This window comes from Neophocaena asiaeorientalis, unplaced genomic scaffold (genome assembly GCF_003031525.2).
Source record: "Neophocaena asiaeorientalis asiaeorientalis breed wild unplaced genomic scaffold, Neophocaena_asiaeorientalis_V1.1 scaffold322, whole genome shotgun sequence".
In the NCBI taxonomy this organism is placed as follows: Eukaryota; Metazoa; Chordata; class Mammalia; order Artiodactyla; family Phocoenidae; genus Neophocaena; species Neophocaena asiaeorientalis.
This window is the reverse complement of record NW_020185329.1, coordinates 3059497-3075677: the sequence shown is the minus strand read 5'-3', so window position 1 is coordinate 3075677 and position 16181 is coordinate 3059497. Positions and strand designations below refer to the sequence as shown.

Below are 16181 nucleotides of genomic sequence, written 5' to 3'. Positions count from 1 at the left end.
AGGCCTCCTGTCCCCCAGTGGCACCAGCTGCAGCTACCCCAGCGAGGACAGCTCCGAGGACGAGGAGGAGGAGGAAGAAGAGCAGGAGGTGGACGTGGAGGGCCACAAGCCTCCCGAGGGCGAGGAAGAGGAGGAGGAAAGTCGAGACCCCGAGGACGACGAGGAGGAAGACGAGGAGACAGAGGTCCTGCTAGGGGACCCTTTAGTCGGGGGCGGCCGATTCCTCCAGGGCAGAGCGCTGTCGGAGAAGGGGAGCAGCCGGGACCGCCCGCCGGCAGCCGCGGGCGCTTTCCCACTGGCCCTGAACTCCTCCAGGCTGCTGCAGGAGGACAGGAAACTGGGTGATCCCGGCGGCTTGGACCTGCCCCCGCCCCCGCCCCCGCCGCTGGCCTCCCAGAAATCAAGCGGCGGCCTTAGCAGCAGCCCGGGCAGCCCGGTCCACCATCCATCACTGGAGGAGCAGCCCTCCTACAAAGATGTAAATATCCCCTTTAGGCTCCTTCAAGCTAATTATTATTATTTAAATGCACCTTTAGGCTGAATCGGTTACATATGCGCGGGAAAGATGAATCACCAGATTTCCCCACAGAAATGAAATATTCAGTGTGTTTGGGAGGGCTTCTTTCCTACCAACTGTCCTCCATAAAAATGTAGTTTCTGGTCTCTCTCTTACAAAGCCTCTCAAAGGCCTTGGGGCCTCTATTCCCCCCTATATTTAAGTTGGCTGCTTATAGAAGTTGGGAAAGACCCCTAAATTGACCAAGTCCTTCCTCTAATCTACCAATCTCTTTTGCCCAACTCCCTGCCCCCAGTTGAGCACAATTGTTCCCCCAGAAGCAGTGGGACCACAAAACTGGTGCAGTCTGAATGATCCTATCATTCTTCTTCTCTGTAATTCAGTGCCTCCCCGAAGCATGACCCAGAAAAGATCAAAAATACATTGACTTCAAAAGTTAGATTCAGTTTTATTTGAACTGCTTTAATCAAGGCTTGAACCCCAGAGCTCTAGCCAGAATGGACACTTCTGTAAGACATTGTGTCCAGTAAAACAAAAGGCAGACTCTTTAGCAAGACTGGCTTCTCCCAAACCAATCTCCACCCACGTGAAAGTGCTACCTGGGGCCCCTAAAGACCAAAGTTAAATTTAAGTGGCTCAGCATTGTGTTCACTCAAGTGTGCATAGAAAACACTCTCAAGGACTTCAGAGTGAAGTGACTCTGTCCTAATGTAGTGTAGATGTGACAAATAATGTGGCATGTTGATTTACAGTGTGTATAATAGGTGCATATTTAACATACTACTTTGTAAAGGATAATGCAGGTACGTGCAGTCGTACATTTGTATTTAAGCAAACAACTATTCAGAGAAGATAACCATCAAAAAATGAAGTCTCCTGAGACTCCATGGAGTCACTTTTATTGATGCTTCTTCCTGCTGACTGTTGATATTAGCATATGGTTTCATCCAGGCATTGATTTGTGTCTCTAATTCTTCTCCATACAGAATCAGAAAACTAAGGAAAATAACCAAGTTATTTTATCTACAAAGGATGACAACAACTTTTCAGGTAAAAGAAAATAACCCCCCAGTTTTCTTTCCTGCATTTAACCATTTCTGTGAGACTCACACCCAGCATCCCCTGCCCCTACCACCATTCTGTGGGTTTTCATCCATTGAATTTTGAATTTTTTCATACTACAGTTTATATTTTAATGGGCAGCATTTCTGTAGTTTCCAAGCAATGGCAATTTTCCAGATAACAGCACTGTTGCCCCCAATCTCAACATACGTCTTTGCATTTAAATGACATCAGTACTCTAAACATACACAGATATATAAATACATGTTAAAATTCTTGGGTATCTTTGTTTCCCACTTGTCAGTACAGATTCACTTGCAGATTTTGTGTTTTGTTTGATTCTAGATAAGAACAAGGAGCATAGCTTTTTCATCACAGACTCTGATGCTTCCGGAGGAGATTTTTGGAGAGAAAGATCAGGTAGGCTGGGACAAATAGAAGGAATGAAGAGTCAGATGACAGAGAGAAGGGCTGAAATTCATAATCAGAAGACTGAATATTTAGTACAAGGGTAAAGATAAAAAACAATTCCTAGTAGATATAACTAAGAAAAAACACAAATGGGAAAGCAGTGACATTAATAGCAATAAGATTATTAATTGCTGGGCATATTTCAGAAGAGAATTCAGAAATATATCAGGTTACACAGTGAAACGGGCTGGAAAAGCATAAAATGACAATAATTGAAATGTTCTCTTAGAAACCTTCCATTAAAAAGGATCACAGCTTATTGCTTTTAATATCTGTCAGAAAGACATTATAGGTGTTTTATGACATCTATGCCAACATTTATATTATCTCCATGATAATGATCTCTACACAAAATGTATAATACATTTACAAAAATTACATTATACAAATTAAATGAAACCACCTTTTACTGATTGCTAAATGTCTCCAAGGGGTTTGGGAAAGACGTGATTAGAAGTTTTGATACTAAGTTGTCTATTGCAGTGTCTTAAGGAGAGGGTTTTGTTTCTTGGGAAAAAGGAATCTAATTTTCCATTTATGTAATGCAAACTGCCTTGGCTTTGACTATTCACGGTTAATTGACTGTCAAACGAGGTTGTTATCCTGCGGCAATGTCTGCAAATTTGCCTGTCAAATGAGACAGAGAGAGCAAGCTAGGAAGTGAGGGAGAGGGAGAAAGAGTGGTGTGGGGAGCAGAAATAAAGAAAATAGGATCTTAAAGGAATCTTATATAACAGCAAAGTACAATGAAAAAGGTCTCCAAACCTTTGTTTTTATTTTTCCTTAAAGGAAACTTTTCAGTACTTTAAATGGCAAAAGGCAAACACCTATTTTAATGAAAAAATAGCTTTATATATCATGGGAAGAAAGCTTTATATATTGTGAGTTATTTCCAAATTATTTCATGAGTATTTTCTATAAATATTGATCAACAGCCAGTTTGGGCTGACTATGCTAAGGAGTCACTAAGAATAATTTGGTGGTGTATCCTTGGCCGTATCAAGTCTCCATAAAATTGTGCGTTCTGGCTTTACCTGTTTGTTAGGACATTTTAAGTGTTTTTATTATTATCACTTTCAATTAAAGCATAACCCTTTGAAAATTCAAAAAAATCACCTTTCACAGATTTGCTCTGTGTCTAATATGATAAAGTTGCTAAATGTGGATTTTTCTGTTACAATCTAAAGTGTACAAAATAAAGTCACAAAGGCAATGATATTTGCCCAGGAACTACCTCTTCCCTAGTGCGATATTTCACGAAATTGAGGCTTGAAATAGAAAGGACTGGTACCAACACATTTCTAATGGGTTTGCACACACACACACACACACACACACACACACACACACACACATACATACACACATACACACAAAAGGTTTATAATTCTACTTGATTGATTCTGTAATATCTAACCATTTCCCAGACATTTCTGGATAGTCGATTGCTTTTCTTTGTTTGATATGTGTAGAGATTAACAGACATTGGAAACAACACATTTATGAATATAAAGAAAACACTTTTGGAAACATTTCTCAGCCCCATATCAAATGATACTTAGCAGCTCTGTAGAGCTAAAAACAGATTTAAAAGTAGCCCAATTTCTCCCATGCCTAGAAACCACAGATGGGAGTCTATATGTACTCTAGTGAATGCAAATTAATCGGGCTGTTTCAACAGCCGAAGTGGATGGAGACCTTTGCTGGGGGTGTGTTGTACAAACGGTGAGCACTTAGAGAATTCCCATTCCTCTCTAACCAAAATAGACACAGATCGGAAAGAGAGTTTAAAACCAGTGTCGCATCCTAGTGGCATTGTCAATAACTTAATTTGGGAGGAATTTTTATTTGTTTTTATTTTATTTTATGTACAACCCTATTCTGTGAGCAGCGCCATGAAGCTCGAAGTCCAATAAAATAAGAAAACTTGCATGTAGCAATGACTTGTATTTTTTAAATAATGTAAGCCATTCAGAGCAGGACAGGGACCCCACTTTTCATTTACTCATCTCAAGACAGGTTTTAATTTACTGTTGCTTGTTAAAATTAGTACTTTGTAATTTATATGCATTAATTTTAAGGTGTTTTTGACTGTCTGAGTTTGGAAGTTTTATTTTTTAGTTGGCTGTTGGTGCTATTAAAGTTCAAATTATACTATACATGTATTTAATATAAAATAACACATTTAGAGAATAATTCACACCAGACTTCATTTCGCTAAAGCATAACTCATTAGAAGTCTCCTTGGGCTAAACTCTTACTCTATTTGGGTGCAAATTTTAAAGAAAATAAAAATAAAGTTTTATAAATATTCTATAAAAGATGTAAAACGTATGTAGTTTTTTAAGGGGTATCAATGATTTGTACAAAACTAGGGGACAATTTGATGTTTAAATTGTTAAATTTAAAATAGTTTCCATAGATTTAATGAGAAAATCCAAACTTCACAATCTGAAATCATCTTTTTAGGAACTTTAATTTCCTACCTTGCACTTAACAGTTAGTATTCATAATTATCATAAAAAATTTAAGTTAACATTTTGACAAATGTGTATACCCATTAGAAATCTAAATGTATTAGAACATACTGATTTCTTTACTGAATTATATTCTCTTCATTACGTGTACATGAACAGTCTCTATAGATTTGTTAAAAACTGAATTTCTCTTCTTCATCTTCCTCCGATTTGAATGGCTGGACTGTTTTCATTTGAAAACAAGTTCCTCCTGGCCTTGGAAGGGATTTGGTTCCCCCATACTTAGGAAGTTCAATAAACCCTGAAAAAGTCATTAGAACCCCAAGCATGATAGCCAGAGTGGGTCAATAACTACAGAATCCACTGTTGTCTGATGTTCAGATGGAAATACAAATGTCAAAAGGATGTAAATAAAAGTATAATCAGGATCGGTGTTCACATAAAAATTCCACAGTGTCTGGAGCTCAGGGCAGTACGGTCGATAGTTATGTTGGTAATAACACCTAGTCATGCTATTGATGTATTACTAGTCCCTCCCTCACAATAATTAATTTGATACAGATTCCCAGAGAAACTTGCTCCACATTGATATTCTGTATTACAGTTTCATTCTCACATTATTCAGAGAAGTATGTAGGTAGTAGGTTATATCATATTATTATTATCCTGTACTGAATGTGAGACAGGTGGGACGTGGAAAGGATGAAAATATATTATTGACATGAACAAATGTTTGGGTGAAGAGTATATTTTGTTAAATTTATCTTGGAATCTTGGGTCACAAGAATTTCACCCTCATGGTTCCTTTGCTGAGCCTGCAGAGAAGATATTTTAAACACCAGAAAGTGTTAAGGAGTTTGGGTTGTTGTAGGACTCGCTGTACCTTCAACTGTCCTTGCTTGTAGGAAAGATCAGCTCATGGTCTTCACACTGGAATGCACATTTGAGAAAATCCCAAAATGGTCACCCAATTGGCCTATGTTTTGGTATTAATGTATTTACTTGTGATCAGACACCAAGAACCCGTTCATTTAGCAAAGTGTCAAAAATCCAGATGAGCCAAAGAGATTATGAAGCCTGTGATGAACTGCTTTGTAGTGGTAGCAGTAGAATGCTTTATCTGGAACACCTTGTGGGTGAATGGAGCTACTTCTCCCCATGTAACAACTGTTAACTTCCACATGTACATGATAGCATTCATTTGTTTATTTACTCAATTACTCCCCAAATATTTCAGAATACCTACTGTATGCTAGGTATTTTGCTAGGCTCTGGAGATTCAGAGATAGAATCAATGCCAGTCCCTGCTCTCAAGTTGCTTCCAATCAAAAGGAGGGGACAGATAAGGTATAAGGCAGTATGAATACTATAATAGCAGTCTACACAACATAACATCCAAAAAGGTTTATATAACCATATGTCCCTTTAGCCAACGTTTAATTCAATCATCATTATTGGAAAATATCAATGTTTTATTTCTGTGCATATACAGTATAACATAGAAGAATGAAATGTCTTCTCAAACTACCTAATAAGTCAGTATGCAATTTTTGATTTTTACATGAATTTTTCACTCCCACAACAATCATAAATGTAGTTTATCAGGAAATTTCTGACCTTTCTCTAAACAAGTAAAGATACAGACTTATCTTTAAATGATAAGTACTTGCTTTAATTTATCCCTAATACAAATTCAGTTTAGCAACAATATTTAGTTCCAGTTCATTTTTTTAGTTCATCATTTTAATTAAGTTTGGCCTTTGTTCAACCTTTCAGCCCTATTGGTAACTGTTACTTTTCAGCGATTTCAAAAAGATTACATTTTTTAATGATTTTTTCAAAAACCTCCCTGTTAATGGTCATTAACCTTACTCATAGCAGATATTATACTTCTTTATAATTAGAAGGACCAAACATAAAGTTTTAAGCAGCCAAAATGCCCCAGAAGCCAGAACTTTTATCTATAGGTCTCTTTAAAATAAGACCCATTGCTTTACAGCCAAGTAATATAGATTAGGGGGATGGCAGCTTGGTCAAAATATTACCTACTCAAAAATATAAATGACAGCATTTTGCTTGCAATCCCAGAGTAAGGCTTTGCATATCCGTTTTGAATAACTTTAGTGAAGTTAAGTGATTTGAAATTGAATGCAGTGGGGTAAGCTGGTGAGACAGCTGAAAGCTATTGCAGGTCAAGGAAATCGCGTAAAGTGGAGTCATCCTCAATTCCAATCCCTTTCATTGTAGAAACGCCAGAACCATTGGACTCTGAGAGTGGCTGCATCTTGTCATATGTATAGAAGTTTTAAAATCAATTTGATTTTCACTGGTATAATTCTCCAGTGTACTTAATATGCTATGGATGGATTTCTGAGAATAGTAAGAAGCAGTTACACTTCTCATGAATATATAGCAGATGAGGCGCTCTGATTTATTATTCCATTCTATTTTAGAACACGCTTATGATTTTTTTTAAAAAAAGTAAAAGAAAAAGAAGAAAAATTCTAAAAAGCACAGACTAGTAGATCTGAGTTTTAATTCTCTCACTTACTAGATGACTTTGGGCAAGCCCTTTAAGTACTTTGGCCTCAGTTTATCCACCTCTAAGTTACTACTGACATTTTTATGAACAACGAATTTTGAGGTATTTAAATATATGTATTCAAAATTAGCTAATCCCCATATTTCAAATATAAATTTCTTTTTATTTATGGAAACATTTTCCTTCTTGTGGTTTTTTTTTTTTTTTTTTTTTTTGCGGTACGCGGGCCTCTCACTGTTGTGGCCTCTTCCGTTGCGGAGCACGGGCTCCGGATGCGCAGGCTCAGCGGCCATGGCTCATGGGCCCAGATGCTCTGCGGCATGTGGGATCTTCCCGGACCGAGGCACGAACCCGTGTCCCCTGCATCGGCAGGCAGACTCTCAACCACTGCGCCACCAGGGAAGCCCTTTCTTGTGGTTTTTAATAATTTATATGAAAATCAAGGAGATAGAGAAGGACAATAAAAAACTCTTCAGAAAAAAATAAAAAATAGCATTAATTGACGACACAAGTTCTAAAACTTAAGAGAATTCTAAATGAACTCACAATTCACTAATCAACGAAATCTGATATACTGATTCAGAAGCAATGTGTACGTAACTCACGATAAATTTTTATCATGAACTGTAAATTTTGTTGTAATTCTTAGTTAACTATAAACTCACAAATATTAATCTTGCTCTTGTTCCCTTTTTTGGCTAATGGAGTTAATAGTTAGTTCATTTTGCAGCATACCCTCTCCAGTGATATGATTTTCTTTTCTGTTCTATGACCTCACTACCGTGCCAGACGTCACAGGGGATGAGTTTAATGTAGAATTTAACACCAAGAAATTAACAGAAGTCCATGTCCCACTGATAGAGGAGAAAATTACTTAACTCTGCTTTCCGTGTAATTGATTTTTTAATGCCTTAATGCAAAATGTTCTTAGAAACCTCTCTAAACCATACGTTGTGCTAAATTTTGGTTCTTGTTCATTGTACTAGTTATGCAAACTGTAGATTAACTCTGACCCCATCCAAATTGTACCTCTAAGGTAGATTGTTAGGGAAAGAGAAAATGAAACTTCCAGAAATTTTAAATTAAGTCAGATTATAAAGCTAAGATTAATTATTAAAATTCAGTGTTTGTTTGGGAGTTAAACATATATAAGAGGAGTCTCTCTTGATCAACAGAGGCCAGGCCTGTGCTGAGGCTGTTGGGAGGCAGAGGGCAAGCCCAGCCTGCCCTGAGGGCGTGACAGTGCCCTGGGAACTGCAGGCAGACACCGTTGGTAGCTTCGCACGCAGATCTTGCCTTCCCTTCCGGGGTCTGCTCCCCTGCACTAGAACACATGCGATAGCACGAGTCCCCACGAACTATGGAAACATCTGGATGTTTGACTGAAATTTTTTATTCCTCACCTAAATATTAGAATCCATGTGAATTTCATGTATAGACACAGCCCCAAACTAAAATAGTTTCATTGACTAAATTTGCCCTTCAGCGTGCATTTTCTGAAATGCACTTTTTCCAAATGTTTTTCATCAGTTGTTGTCAACAACAATCCTGGGAGAACAGAGAGGACCTTTCAATGACAAGCAACTTGCTAGCCCCTAGGGCTGCAGGCTGGGGTAGTGCCCCTGAGTGCTGGCTGCAGGCTCAAAGGAGACTTTAAAAGGGAGACAGCCAAGATAAGGGGTAGGAAAAGGAGTGGGATTGAAAGGAGAAGGAAGGAGGATGTATTGCCATAGAAGGGATGGGGGAATGCTAAAATTTTTACTCTTCGTCCAATGTCAGGCATTTTATATTGTACTCTATATACTTTGATGCCCTATACACATACAAGGTACAATACTTAAATATCTTATTTATTGAATTCAAGTTTAGCCTGAGAACAGTAATATCTTTTAATCAACTTCTCCTCCCATCTCATGACCACCAACAGAACAGGTCATCTGACCTACTCATTTGGCTCTTAAAATTAAGTGAGCTTTTTAAAATTGTAAGGTATTTTTGCTGCTGGAGGCCATGGCAGACACATACGAGAATTAGTATCTTCATGTCTCAGTTAACATTCAGTGCTACAGTTTTATTTGTCCCTGAAAGAAATTTTCAAAATGTCAGGTAGGAACAAAAAAGGAAACAATCACAAACTTCCCCAGTAAACTGAAAATATAGAGTAATTCTTAGACCATACAATGGATCAAAATGTGCTTGTTCGTTCGTAGGAATGAGTTAGTGCTTTAAAAACCTTATGACAACTGAGGATTTACGATAGCATTAGTTTGTATTTCTTTCACAAACCAAATTGGATTAAATGAAGTACAACAAGTGTGTGTGGAATACATTTGTACCCCTCCCTAGGGTTGAGGTGTTGGGGGTTACCTGTAGGGCAGGATCTCTCTGCCTTCAGAAAGCAGATTTTCTAGCTGAGGAAGATCAGACTAGCATAGGTGAAGCATTAGAATATTGGGTACAAGGTGGCAGAGTAAAGATGACAAGGACTTAGAACTTCAGCCCAGAAAGGAACAGATCAGTGGCATCTGAAGAAGTTGGGAAAGGTTTTATGAAAGAGTAAATGACGCCTGGGTGGCTTTCTGATTTGGGGTGGATGGGGAGAGGAGGGGGACACCGCAGGGAAGAGAAACAACATAAAGCAGAGCCAGCAGATGTGAGAAATAAGAATCTGTCTTGGGTAAAAGGTTTGTGCTTAGTGACAGAGAAATACAGCTTGGCTGAGCCGGATGGGACAAGGTTACAGGAGAACCTGGAGTCTCCCGGGGAGGAGTTGAGTGGATTCTGCAATGTCGACCATGGGGAAACAATGCAGGTGCTCGAGCAGAGGTGTGCCATAATGTTTAAGAGAAAGCCATTACCATTGTGCCTTGAAACGTAGTGCTGGTGAATCTATTGGCTGTTTTGGTCTTTCTTTTTATTCCCCCCTTTTGATACTCCAGTCTCCCCTTCATCTGCTATTTACTGCTCATGTCTGCTTTGGCATGGTGTATTCTCACATCCATCCCTCTTGTACTTCCAATTTCTGATGGCTGTGTAAGGGCCGATCCAAGGGTGGGGTGGAGCTTTCCCCTGGGATGTGGGACCACCTGGCCCTGGAGGACCCTGGAGAGACCAGGGAAGCAGGGACCGTGTGGCTCCAAGCTCCCTGGCCCCTGCTGCACTCAGCAGAGGTATAGTTTCTCTGATGTGGCATCACCCTGCCTCTGCCCCCCTGGGGCGAGCAGGATTCATGGGCAACGATGCAGGTCACAGTTAACTGGCCCTGTGAGCATGTGCTTGTGGAGAACTGATGTGGACTCATCACTGAGCAGCAGGTCCTCATCATATCAGTCCACTGGATGCCTTTTATGCCCTAATTATCCATCACTCTCCAACTTTAAGCCACTCAACTATTTTCTTTTACAGTTAAGATCTCTATGGCCCCCCGCCACCCTGGCCTTTTTGTCACTTTTTTTTAAAGGGGGGATATAATGGGAAGGAAAGTAAGAATTTTAGTTTGGGGATTTCTCCAAATGCATTCATTAATTTTGGAAAAGTAAAATGCATTTAACCTGATGGAATATTTATAAAACTGGAAAGCTCATTGTCAACTAAATCTCATTTATTTAATCTAGTATTAGACTGCCTTTTTTTTTTTTTTTTTAAACCAGATGGAAAACATTAGCAGTAATAGTGAACAAACATATCCAGGCTCCCAGAGGTCATTTTTAACCACCATTAACAATCTGGTTTTCACAGATTAGTAATATGCAAAAGGCAACGGTCCAGTGAAAGATACACAAAAGGCAGCTGAAGCTTCTGTGCTCCTTATTTACCTAACATTGAACCATTTTTTAAAACGCTTTGCAAGTGAGAAATTTGAATCTTCTAAGCTCAAAACTGACAGATTTTTCTGAGAAGTTGCAGCAAAATACCTGTTTCAAATAGACACATGTAAAATATTAATTAATCCTTCACAAAGCGGATGAAAAGCGTATTATTAATGTCATCGGTAGATTCACCTGTGGTTAATATAGTTTTATTTACTAGCTATTTGTTTAATGCTTCATACTAATGTAAACCTCCTATCTGTGAAGTAGAAAAGAAATGCAATTTTACATATATTATTTTAATTTTTTAAGTTAATTATCTAGTTGAAATGTAATATAAGGTAAACAGTCCACAAAATACACTAGTAGGTCAGAAAGAAGCTGGTCTCTAATGTGATAAGGAAATGGCTTCTAGAGTTCCCTATTCAGAAACTAACTATCTCATTTAAATCATGTCTTGAGGGGTTGGGAAAGTTGTAGAATGATAAAATCTCATCCTGCTCTGTAGATAGATGCAGAGATGTGTGCATGTTCATTTCTTTTCTTGTTCAACCTCAATATTATATGTGGGTATGAAACATCTATGCATTTAACATCTGGTTAACTGAGACTACAGTAAACATAGGTAAAACTGCACATAATATGCATTTATCTTCATTTAAAAATATCATTATTCTTGGTTTATACATTTACAATTTGTTACCAACATTTGTGTTACTCTTCTTTTAGATAATAGTAGTTTGTAGGAATTACGTTGAGGTCTGTATTTAAAATGCTTCACCGGTATTTCCTCATTATTTATTATATGGAGAAGAAAGCCAAGGTATTAATGTTCAAAAGCCTACAGAGAGAGGTCACGTCCAAGATGAAAATGAGAATAAGTTTGTGCAAATATGACGTAGATAGTACAGAAAATGGCTGCCATTAAGGAACTCAGGATGCCCTGGATATTGTTGTCCTGATGATGGGGAGCCAGAGGAAGTGCCTTCCCATAACTGTGCACATGCTTGGGAATATTTGTACATTTGTATTTTCATACACACATATGCACACATGCATACCTGCGCACACATCCACAGTCATCATGTGGACTGCAGAATCGCCATTTATAATATCAGGTTGAGGACTTTTCTGTCCGTCCTTCATATTGTAGGCTGCCACTTTGGGAAGAAATTCTGTTTCCCTCTTTGCAGAAATTTTTCCCTTGATAATGAAATTCCCCAGTATTCCTGGAAGTGCCCGGGACCATTTCATTCCGTTTCTTGCTGAGGAAGGGAAATGAAAAGATACGAGAACAGAATTGAAACGATGCATCTAACTTGTGCTATGATTTAGAATTTGTGACCTCCTAGGGTCCCTTTCAGTGACAGCTGAAGACATTTTATTGAATATGAGTATGTGTCTAGCACTGTGCAAGGCACTGGCCATGCGGAAAAGACAGAGCCCCGCCTCCAGGTAGCCTGCCTAGTAGGTGCAGAAGGCTGGAAGCAAACGGCACCAAGGACATGGAAGAGCTAACCTGGGGGCAGAGGAGGGGGATAGAGGAAACCTTCTCAGAGCACCTTTGTCTGCACTGCCATATCTCTATAGATGAAAACGGAAAGCTTAATTATGTGGGTAATTGCAGAAAACGAGTTGAAGCCCTTTTTAATTCTGATAGCAGAATGATTGCATTTCTTTGCTCTGTTTATGTTTTCTGGATTATATAGACTCAATTTATGACTGTAGATATACACATTTTCTTAGCTTATCATCATTCTAGTTAGCACAGAAGCAAAATAGTTAAGAACAGCAATCTGACTTCTATCCACAATACAGTTTATACTGTTTGAAGACGAGTAGTTAAGAAATTATCATCAGCAAGCATATGACTATTACAAAGTAACATAACTCATTTCACGTCTTTCTTTTCGGTTGATTTCTTTTTAAAAAAGCTATCAATTATTAGGAAACCACTCCAGGCTCATAACTTCTCTCCCAGGGACAGCTAAAGCCTCCTCTCACTTCTTTTTCACCACCCCACATTTTGGTGGCCCAAGAAGGCTGGAGGCTTCTGTTTCCATGGTCTTGGGTGCCTTCCCAATAAAATCAGCCTTCTTCACCTCTAGAAAGAGAGGGAGTCTGATCAGATTTCTCCCAGAAATGTCAGCTGTTCAACCTCCTCTTTTGCCCTTCTAGCAGTTAGCTTGGTTGTAAAGGCTGGGCAGTGGTAGGGGCTGGGAGGGAGGCTGACGTCAGGAGTCTGCTTTCATGGAGCTGTCGTCACAGTCTAGGTGGACTCGGCCCTCATTTTCTGTCACTCCCCTCCATGGTTCAGGGGAATGATACACGAGTAAATGAGGACAACGTTTGGCCCCGAGGACTTCCACCTTGAAGTTATATTTTAAAAACTCTTTTGTAGATATTAATAGAAAGTGAAAATAACAACTTGCAGAAAATAGCCTACCCAAAACTAATATTTTTTTCTCCTTTTTTTTTAAAGGTGAACACACACAAGAGACAAATTCACCTCATTCACTCAGAAAGGATGTAGAAAATATGGGGAAAGGTAAAGAAAAGTTTTAATTCTGTAGAACTTCTCTTAGCTTTAAAAGACTGAAGAGATAATAGGAGGATATTTTTGTTCTACACTATATTTTAAGCTTGACAAGCAACATATGAATAATATATGGACCATGGGGTGGATATAATTGAGATTAATGCATACATATCAATCAATACATGACACTGTAAAATAATCCTTTAAAATAATACATTACATTGATTTATATTCATGGATTTCTGCACAAAATCTATCCTATGTCTATGCGACACTTTTTAAACTGGTAAAATATTTTGTCTTATAATAATAAATTGCTATATATAACAGTCCTCTGGAGAGTTATTTGTAAAGATTAGTAAAATGACTCTTCTTTTTTTCTTTATTAGAAGAACTTCAGAAGGTTTTATTTGAACAAATAGATTTGCGGAGACGACTAGAACAAGAATTCCAGGTGTTAAAAGGAAATACATCTTTCCCAGTATTCAGTAAGAAATCACTTTTATTTCATTGCCTTATGATATTTGATGACATTTCTATTATTAGGCATAAGGATAGGCTTCTAAATATTATGTGATTACACAAAGTACCACAGGGTCTTCCGGTGGTCTCAAAGTGTTTGGAAATTTTAGCCTGTTATTTATGCTTTGAATCAGCTGACAGATAAAATTTCTTATAAGAACCTTTTGGTGTTTATTCTATTGGTATATGTGGATCTGTGCATATGTATTGTGTACATTTTAAACATGTATGCAAATATACCATTAAATATGTATATATATTTAAATAGAAATATTAATATTTTTAAAAACAAAAGAATTACTCAGGTATTTTTTTCTCTAAGGTAGGAAAAACAAAAGAACAGTTCATTCTTATCCTCAGATAGTGCTAGAGAGCTGCCTGGTGCTTGAGACATGAAGATTTAAAATTTAACAATTCAATGTACACATATTTTATTAATTAAAATTAGTACAATTTTAGTAGTTGGGGATTCTCCATACATATTTAGTAATAAAATTCCATTCCAAATTTGGTGGCAAGAGAAACTGTGGCATAAAAACTATTGTCTCTACTCCCAGAGTCCTAGAATTTCAGAAAGACCTATGATAGGTGTCCAGATTTCTAAAATTCACCTGTCGTGTTCTGAATCACATTTGGACAAATACATCACAGTAGTGTTTTTCGAGCTTTTTGGAGTCTCATTTAGTCATATTTTAAATTATATACATTTAATATTAATTTTTTCAGGGACACTTTTTTAGAATGTCAGTGCCCTTTGTTTTTTAATCCAGGCATCACAAAGCTCATGTTGGTAATTCCTGTGGTAGAGCCATAGGCAAACATCCAGAAAAAGATTTTTCAGTAATTGTGACAAGTTTAATAGTATGAGCACAAAGGTCTGCAGTCGCCAGGGCTTCTCAAATGTAATCATCAACACAAACTGAAAGACATGCCCTCTCGGGTAGCAGTTTTGAATAGTACTGGGATCCTGGTAACATGTCAAACTAAGTTCCACCAGCCTGCTTAGCAGGGATAAGAATGAAGAGGACTCATGATGGAGGAGAGTTCTGGCCCCAAGGAGCGATAGGGTCGGTCAAGTTTGTGATCTGTCAGTATCCGCAAGGGAGGTTTGGAGCTCACGATGCTTCAGTATTTTGAATTTGGAGAATGTCTGCTGAGGCTTAGAATAAGATGGAAGGGAGGAGAATGGCCAGTAGCTTTTGACAGTACGTTGGGATCATCATGACATTTGTAGCTTCAAGAAAAAGAGAAACATATTAAGAATATCTTTGAAACCTTGAAAAACAGGTGCTTCCAAGGGATCCAGGATTCTCTCATTTCTAAAACCACATCTTAAAAAAGACTGCACAGTTCCTTGCAGCGATGAGCAGACACTGAGTGATTTGTGTCCCTTCTAAGCTGATGTTTATCTAATTATTGAGTTTGCAGATCCAGTAGAGTGAGTCCAAATCCCACTGGATCCCCAAAGTATCCACCTAACTCCATGTGAAACCCGTGTAGCCATAATTTATCCCATTAATAAAAGCTAATCATCATTTTAAGGAATTAAGTAATTTGTACCTTTTCTTACTAATTACTCTACCATACAACATGGACGTGTTTCTGTTTTTTAAAAAGTTTGGATGTCGTAGTACAACTGTCCAGCTTCCATTCAGACCCATCACTCATCCTCCTGGTGTGAATTAAAATGAATCCTCTGTGATTGCCATGTATGTGAAACACTTCAATTAAACAACAACAGAAAAGTTTTGCCCATTTTTATCTACAGTGTACTCCACTGACCAAGGAAGTGATGCCCAAGTTTGAATAATGCGTGGTTTAGACACACCACCAAGGGGTAGTTAATTTCACACCGGTGAAAATAGCAAATGCACATTATGTGCTTGTTAACTAAATGTGAGAGGCCATGAGGCTGGCAGACAGATTTAGATTCGCTCAGATGGAAAGGGGAGGACGGAACTTTGTAAAGCCGCCATCAGAAGGAAGCAGAGAGGAATCCCAGCAAGAGCTTTTTACTAGGAGGTGGACTCACAGTCACAACACTTCAAACCCGGTTCACTTAGAGCACTGGGGACCTAAGCTAAGCTATCACCTGTGACGGTTAGGAAGCCAGGCTCAAAATACCCTGAGATACTTTGTGGCTCTGCTACCTCATGGCTGTAGGACCTTGGAAACTGTAAAGTGGGCCGGATAATTCCTGTCCCACAGGAAGATGAGGACCAAATGCGAGGTTCCACGTGAA

At 38.4% G+C, this 16181-nt stretch overlaps 1 protein-coding gene across 1 annotated transcript in view; it reads left to right on the top strand.

The window, feature by feature from the left end:
* SKOR2 (SKI family transcriptional corepressor 2) overlaps positions 1-16181 on the top strand; it is a 32646-nt gene that overhangs the window by 1257 nt on the left and 15208 nt on the right. Inside the window, 5 exon segments of the mRNA XM_024734716.1 lie at positions 3-478; positions 1504-1567; positions 1925-1999; positions 13361-13426; positions 13807-13905. Coding sequence (XP_024590484.1) covers positions 3-478; positions 1504-1567; positions 1925-1999; positions 13361-13426; positions 13807-13905 — 780 coding nt within the window.